General features: G+C 36.4%; 2 protein-coding genes across 2 annotated transcripts; both read right to left on the minus strand.

Moving 5' to 3' along the window:
• Nucleotides 1-1305: 1305 nt before the first annotated feature.
• On the minus strand, nucleotides 1306-3271 carry LOC108451694 (high affinity nitrate transporter 2.4-like). The gene is made up of 3 exons (XM_017749353.2): nucleotides 2355-3271; nucleotides 2147-2262; nucleotides 1306-2061 (listed from the first exon to the last, which is right to left on the minus strand). Exons 1-3 carry the CDS (start codon nucleotides 3177-3179, stop codon nucleotides 1395-1397), a joined length of 1608 nt encoding a protein of 535 aa, XP_017604842.2. The 5' UTR covers nucleotides 3180-3271; the 3' UTR covers nucleotides 1306-1394.
• An 888-nt stretch (nucleotides 3272-4159) lies between these two features.
• Nucleotides 4160-7317, minus strand: LOC108451695 (pentatricopeptide repeat-containing protein At2g32630). The gene is made up of 2 exons (XM_053018768.1): nucleotides 4876-7317; nucleotides 4160-4755 (listed from the first exon to the last, which is right to left on the minus strand). Exon 1 carries the CDS (start codon nucleotides 7241-7243, stop codon nucleotides 5402-5404), a length of 1842 nt encoding a protein of 613 aa, XP_052874728.1. The 5' UTR covers nucleotides 7244-7317; the 3' UTR covers nucleotides 4160-4755; nucleotides 4876-5401.
• Nucleotides 7318-7766: the final 449 nt, after the last annotated feature.

Below are 7766 nucleotides of genomic sequence, written 5' to 3' on the forward strand. Positions count from 1 at the left end.
TACTAGTCTTGTACTATTTAGACAATTGTAGATTTAGTCAATTTTCTCTAATTTGGTCATTCTAAGTCCCTATACTTTTTTGAATTTTAAAATTTTAATCTTAATGCAAATAGTAGCCATTAATCCGTTAACTAGATTTTTAATAAGTAATATGTGAAAAATAATCAGCTGACATGGTATTACACATATGATAATATGTTTGGTGCATCGAATTTTTGACATAACATAACTTTACTGAATAGGTTTAACAATTGTTATTCGGTGGAGATTGAAAATTTAAAATTTACAAATACAAAGACTAAAAATACCAAATAAAAGTATAACTATTAAATCCATAACATTTTCTAAATAAGAAAAATTTAACCTTAAAAAATGACAAGGAGGAGAGGCCAAAGGAGCCTTTAGTTCGAAGGTAGCTAAGCACTTTGAAGGATTAATTGAGGCAATGCAGAAAAGGGGTACGGATAGTGCTGGGTGTTTTGTACAACGGAAACCAAAAGAAAGTCAAAGAGTAAAAGATCCTGTGTGTATGGGGCCTCCCACCCATGTGCCAACCCAGTTCCATTTCATCTTTTTGGATCTTCAGAGAAAAAAAAAACTTCTAATAGATTTCCCACTGAAATGTTATCATCATCATTGCTGTGTTTTCTCTTTATTCTCTTCACCTTTTCTACCATTCAGCTTGTAAAATGAGAGGTACAGTTTCCATTTCCCATAACTCTTTCTTTGGTCTCGAAGTAAGTCCCTGCACTTTCTTTCTTTTTTTCTTTTCCCATTTAGTCTTTATACATTGCATTTTGTCAATCCAAAATTTATGATAAAAACGCATTTTTAACTTTTTTAATTTTGATAATGAATAAATGTTTTATTTTTAAAAAATTAAAATAATTTAACTTATAATACTAATATTTTTTTGAATTGCACATAATTTTGATTAATATATTAATAAATTTAATTATTAATATTTATATATAATTAACCAATTTACTAAATATCGAAATTGAGGGAGAAAATATTTTTACCAAAATTTATTTATTTAATGTGATTTTGGCATATACACTTGGATTGAGATCACAACACCAAATCAACAAATACAAGTGGATTATGACAAAAATTGACATATTTTTATTCTTTTAATTATTGCTCAATCTCAGTCAGGTGAGAGGACAATAACAATTTTCTTATTAACAGGATGGAATTCAGGCCCAATAACAAAGAAGAAGTCCTGCTGCGTTTATTTGTTTTTATAGACTTAAGGGGGTATTAACAAGCTTCCATTAATATAATTATTTCATTTTCAAACACTTTTCACCATGAAACTCATAAGCTGGAAATAGATAATATTATAGACAAAGTTCAAGTTTAAACCTTGTAGGTATCAACAAAATGAATATCTATACATCTTCTGTAGTTGAAGTTTGAGGTGTTGCTGCAGAACCAACCCTTTGACCTCTCTCAGACCTGCTATTCTCAGCAAACTTGAGACTTCCATGGTGCAACCCTTTCTCTTTTTCCTCCGCATTCCACTCAGCTCCATAGTAGTACTCTTCACTACATTTCTCCCCATGCTTTGAAGCAGGGAGCAACATGCCCCCCCATTGTGGAAAATGAACTAGCGTTACAGGCAATGTGCATGCCACAATCATGATCCCCATGTAGAAAATTCCTGTCTCAGTTGAGTAGTTCGAGCTTGTAAAGAACAGCAGTTGAGTTAAACCAGACCCGAAATTCCCACCGGCTCCAGTTAGGCCCGAGATGACACCCAGAGATCTACGAGAAATAAAGGGGATGATCCCGAAGGTAGCTCCGCAAGCGGCTTGTGCGCCAATGGAGAAGAGGATCATAGAGGTGATGGAAAGGTCGAGAGAGTTTGCTCTTCCAAGACAAATACAAAAGATGCCGCCTAGAGTTTGAAGGATGTACAAGTTCCAGAGCCGGCCGCGCATGCCGAACCGACGTGCAGATAGATCGGACAAGAACCCTCCCATGGGGCGTGCGAAAATGTTTGCCATGCCAAAAGTGGCAGCGATGGTGCCGGCTGTACGGAGCTTGAGGTTAAACCTATATATTATATAGGTCACAAAGACCGATGTTAGTTGTCACTTGCTGTTTTTAATTTTGTAAAGTTATAATGAGAAGATTGAACCTGTCAAAGAAATACTCTGCAATGACATTATCAGTGGTTAGTTCAACACCTAAAGACATTCCATAGAGAAGAACGAAGATCCATGTCCTGTAGTTTGTGATGGCATACCAGAGGACCTAATCAAACAGTGGATGGCATAGGTTAATTAATTCCCTAAATTGCAAAGAAAAACAAAAGCATGTAAATGAAAATCATGGCATATGCTTGCCTTAGAGAACTTATCCTTTGGGACATCTCCTTTCTTCTGCAAAGTACTAAGGTTCCCATCAGGCAAATCTTGGCCTAATGTCAACACCAAAATCCCCATAATCACATGTAAACATCCTGGTATGAAAAATGCAATCCTCCAAGCAGTAAATGGAGTTGCACCAGCTTGCTTGATTAACTCAAAAATGAGCGGCATAATAAGCTGAGTGGCTCCACCCCCCATGTTTCCCCAACCGGCTGCCGTCCCATTGACGAGTCCAATGATGTTTCCATTGAACATAGTACTCATCCAATATTGGCATGACACAAATGTTGCAAGGGAGAAACCAATCATGAATCTCACAGCTATATATCCTCCTGCAGATGAAACGAATGACATGCAAAACACTGTTGGGGCTGACAACATAATAAGAAAAGCGCAACCGTAACGGGGTCCTAGTAGGTCACATGCTGCTCCCATTACAAGCCTAGAGAAAATGCTACCGGAAACGGAAGCTATGCCGGCATTGCCGATATCGCCTTTTTTGAGGTTCAAGTTGTCTCGGATGATGGGGACAAGAGGAGCTGCTGCAAAAGTGGAGACGAAGCAAGTGAAAAAAGAGAGCCAAGAGAGATGAAAGGTGACCATGTGGGGTTTGGCAAATGACAAAAGGTTGAAGACTTTGGCTTTGTGTTCAGAATCGACGGGTAGGGCAAATTTTGCAGTGGGGTCTGTTGGGATTTTTGGGGAAGCGACTGAGAAAGCAAAGGCTCGTTCTTTTGCTGAAACTCCATGCATGGAGCTTCCTGGTTCGTTCTCAGTTTCACCCATAATTAACTTCAACATTCCTTACGGTAATGATTTGATGATTATGCAGGATTAACTCGTAGTGTTTTTGGCTAGCGTTGGAGTTTATATAGGAATTGTTGGAGGTTTCAATGGGTGATGTTTGTGGGTCGTATTGCATACACCAAATAAAGCTAGTGTGACAAAGGCATTAGTTTAGCTTTTTTTTATTACAAGAATATGATGAAGTATCAACCATTACATAGGAAAAAAAACAATAATCTGGCTTAAACCAATTACAGACTCGAGGGTGCTTTTCACACCACGCCCTTTTCTGTCTTATTTACTGATCGCTGCGGCTACCTAGTCAAGACATGCATATATATATATATATATAAGATCTCTCTCTCTATATATGTCTTTGCATGCCTGGCTGACACAGACAAGAACTCATTTTTATAAGAATTAAACATGCCCTTTCGCATGATTGAAGAGGTTTCTTCAAAAGGGTTTGTTTACAATTCCTAGCAACTTGGAAGGAAATATCGAGAGAGAGCAGTATATTGTTTCCATGTGTTGGGTAAGCCTGATATTTGTACTCTTTTATCCTTTTTTGTTTTTTCTCTTTGGGCTAAACAACGTGTCGCCCCTTCCCCAACACCTTATCCGATCGGCCATTATTACATCCCAAACACCAAATGGGACAATTAGAAAGAGATGATGAGACAGATGAGTGACTCGAACTCTCCTTCCATCTGTTCGTTTTATATCCATATGTCCATTCAAATGATAAGCACCTTTATTAATTAAAAGTTAAAAAACCAATCCCTTCAAAACTCCAAATTCGCCCTCTTTTTATCATTACTTACATCCAGTGTTAATATCATTTTCCTCTAAATTATTTGTATTTTATACACTATTTGTACCGTGAATTAAATATTGAATCTTATTTAAGAACATATAGCTTGTTGTATTAATTTAGACACCATAAATGCTTCAAATAAAACTTGAAACTTTTTTAATGACATAACATCAGCTGATTTATCCGAATCAGGTAACTATAATAATATTTGATGATACCTCTAAGATAGATACACATCCAATGTTAGAACTGCATGCGTTGCTAGACTTCTTTGGTCCAACTAAAACAATATAAATCAAATTGGGCCAATAAAATAACAGAAAAAAGAAAAACCTTTCCTTGGGCCACAGTATAGTCCTGGAGTAAAGCGTTTCCTACAATTGAACATTAGCCATTCTGAAGACTGACCTGAGAACATGTAAGTGGCTGGAAGCATAGAAAAGGACTTCTGGTTGAAATGCATGTATGTACACTAAAATTTCCAGGGCAATATTTCAAAAGACCTATGGAGAGAGTTTAACAATGTCATTTTTAGCAACAAATCAAATTATAGCAAGTTCATAAGCATGCCTTTTGAAAGCTTAAACATTTCCTGAAACTGATATATAGAACCTATTCACCAAGTCTGCATACCAGCCTCAACAAGCTTAGCAGCTTCTTCTATAATGGATCTGCAGTCAGCAGAGCTTGGCCATCATAACAGGTGGCAGTACAAACATATCATAAACAAGGTCTCCACTGCAGTTTTTGAGGAAGATAGCAGGATCTTCTATCCTGGATCGGATATAAGAATCTTAAGCTTCACTGGCTACAGTTTTGACTATTGAACCGTCTACACCTTAATTAGTACCCAATAAGAGGGTGAATCATGTTTAGGGGTAGGCATATTACGACCTTGAGAGATCCATAGTAAAATTTGTAGTTCCTGTTTCCCTCGGATCCTCCACATCCACTGAACTAACTTCTCTCAGTATGCAAATACTCTTCTGGAGCAGATTTCACAGATAGAAACATGCCTGCATGGATTTAGGATCCATATAATTCGATTGCCCACCATTAACATGTCTAACCTTCCCAGATGCAGTACCAACCGTAGATTGATGCAATAAACAAACATCTCAATGAAGCCAGCAGCAAAAACGAACACTCACAACACAAGCCACCCTCTGAACAAGCATTTAACATCAAAATCAGACATTGCATTGTTTTGAAGGAGCCCAAGTTCAGCCACGTTTTCTTTCACAGGCATTTCACCAACAAGAATGTTCTTTGGTTAAAGTCCTATAGCATAAACTGATGATATATGCATCATCCTGAAGATAGGTTGAGGTTTTGTTAGCATCAAGCTGCATATCACGAAGTCTAAACTAAATACCACAAAAAAGGGAAAGCAAGGTAAAAGACCATCCAACTATTGGCCCTAGGTTGTATGAAGGCTACCGACAAGTGAGCTATAAACTCTTTGATCAGGCACATGGCCCAAACTGATCATTTCATTGTAAAGTCTAAAAGCGTCATCTGATCTCCCTTTCTTAGACAACCCAGAAATTATAGCCGTATAGGTGACTACATTTGGAACTAGACCCTTTTGACGCATTTTATTAAATAGTTTCATTGCTTCATCTATATTCCCAAAACTACATTCACCATGCACAAGTGATGTGTATGTGTATACATCAGGAATTCTTCCTTTGGCTTCCATCTCATCCCTTAGCTTATATGCGTCTTTCATTTCCCCTTTCTTGCCATATCCATCGATGAGAGCATTATATGTAACAGTATTAGGACTCTCCCCCTTTCCCTGCAATTGTCGAAACAGCCGCTTTGCCTCAACAATGTTTCCTTCTTTGCAGTGAATATCAATCAAAGTAGTGAAGTTGATAGCATTAGGCGTCAATTGGTTTTCTACCATCATGAACAACCATCTCTTTGCTTCCTCATATCGTTTCAATCTACTCATCCCGCTAGCCATAATGTTGTAAGTAAATACATCAGGCTTAAAGCCTTTCTTCTCCATAACAGCCACTAACCTCAAAGCATCATCCATCATCCCCTTCCTGCAATACCCATGCAGGAGTGTATTAATTATCACCTGATTTACAACAATTTTTTGACTTTGCATATCTTTTAGCAATAGCTGAGCTGCCTCCATCTGCCCAGTCTTGCAGAGACCGTCAATGAGGGCCCCATAAACACGTGCATTCGGAACAAGGCCTTTCACAGTCAACTCATCAAACAAAGAAACAGCTTTCTTAATATTCCCTCTTCTACAATGCCAGTGTATCATCGAAGTATAAAGATGAACATCCATTTCCACCTTTCTCTCACGCATTTCATCAAACAGCTTCTCAACTTCGTCATGCTTGCCAATATTTCCAAAATGCTCAATCAAAACAGTATAAGTAGCAGCATTATACTCCACTTCCTCCCTCTCCATCAACATCAAAACCTCAGAAACAACCCCCAAATCCTTCCTTTTAACATAAGCGTTTAAAATTGTATTATAAGTAACAACATTAGCTTTAACCCCTTTACTAGCCATTTCATTCATCAATTCTCTACCTTTCTCAACTTCCCCTCTTCTACATAACCCATCAATCACAATTGTCATAGAATAAGCACCAATTTCTACGCCAGATTCAACCATTCTTCTAAAAAACACAAAAAACGAATCTCCTTTATCACTCTTCTTCAATGCAACCAAATACAAAATACAAGACCTTTCATCAATATTAAAACCCATTTTCTTCATATAATCAAAAACCAGATTTGCCTCTTCAAACCTTTTGTTATCTACACAAACTCTAAAAAGCAAGTCGGACAACTTGTTAAGGAAATATGAGTTATTAAACTCAAAATCAAAGAGAGAAAGAATTTCCTCAACTGGGTATCTAAGATTATCATCGGAGAGAATAAACTTCAATACTTGTTTAATTTCTTCGAAATTTCCAGCTTTGTGCAATCTGCGAATGAAAGATAAATGGGCTTGAAGATTGGGTTTTTGGGGAGTAAGAGAAAGATTCGTTCTTAAAAAGTTGAAGAAGAGGGTACAGGAATGAATAGGGAGATTTGGGTTTGAAAGAACGAGGTCGGTTGTGTTTGAGTTGAGACCAGAGATCAAAGACGGATTGGTTTTGAAGGGTTTAAGGCCTGATTTTACGAGGACTTCAGCAATTTCTTCTGCAGTTTTTTTATTTGCTGGTGAACTGGGGCATCTGGGAAGGGATTTTTCGAATATTTTTACGAGGTTCTTAGTTGACATTGCTGCTATAGTTACTCCGATTTAACAGCAAGCTTGCTTTTAAGCCTCATTCCTGGGTGGTTTTTAGTCGCCAAAGCGACATCGTTTTCTCTGCATTGTCCTGTTTCTTAATTCCCATTTTTTTTTTTAATTAAGGCTGATTCTGTTTTGTTGAATTGGGTTTTTTTTTTTTTACTATTAATTAATATAGTGATGAGATTAGATGCTATGGTAGTGAGATTAAAAGTAATGGATTGGATACTATATTAATGAGATTAAAAATAATTGAAAGAGTGAAATGTGTGTTTAAATTCAAATGCAACTGTAGCTTTAAGATGATAATAAAAATGATATTAGATTAAACATGATATATAATAAAAAATATAAATTATTTAACATTTACAAATTAATAAATAACTAAAATTATTACAAGTAAATTTATCTTTAATAATAATTTAATTAAAGTTTAAGAAAGAAATCAAATATTTATTATTTTATTTAATATTTCAGAACTAATTATATATTTAATTATAATTGTTCAATT

This window comes from Gossypium arboreum, chromosome 9 (assembly GCF_025698485.1).
Source record: "Gossypium arboreum isolate Shixiya-1 chromosome 9, ASM2569848v2, whole genome shotgun sequence".
In the NCBI taxonomy this organism is placed as follows: Eukaryota; Viridiplantae; Streptophyta; class Magnoliopsida; order Malvales; family Malvaceae; genus Gossypium; species Gossypium arboreum.

What these genes read in the sequence shown, in the direction of transcription:
- LOC108451694 (XM_017749353.2), bottom strand. Translation starts at nt 3,179, where the DNA reads ATGTTGAAGTTAATTATGGGTGAAACTGAGAACGAACCAGGAAGCTCC. An exon ending in CAAAGGATAAGTTCTCTAAG is followed by an intron (nt 2,263 to 2,354) that starts GCAAGCATATGC and finishes CTGTTTGATTAG; the next exon opens with GTCCTCTGGTATGCCATCAC. An exon ending in GCAGAGTATTTCTTTGACAG is followed by an intron (nt 2,062 to 2,146) that starts GTTCAATCTTCT and finishes TATAATATATAG; the next exon opens with GTTTAACCTCAAGCTCCGTA.
- LOC108451695 (XM_053018768.1), bottom strand. Translation starts at nt 7,243, where the DNA reads ATGTCAACTAAGAACCTCGTAAAAATATTCGAAAAATCCCTTCCCAGA.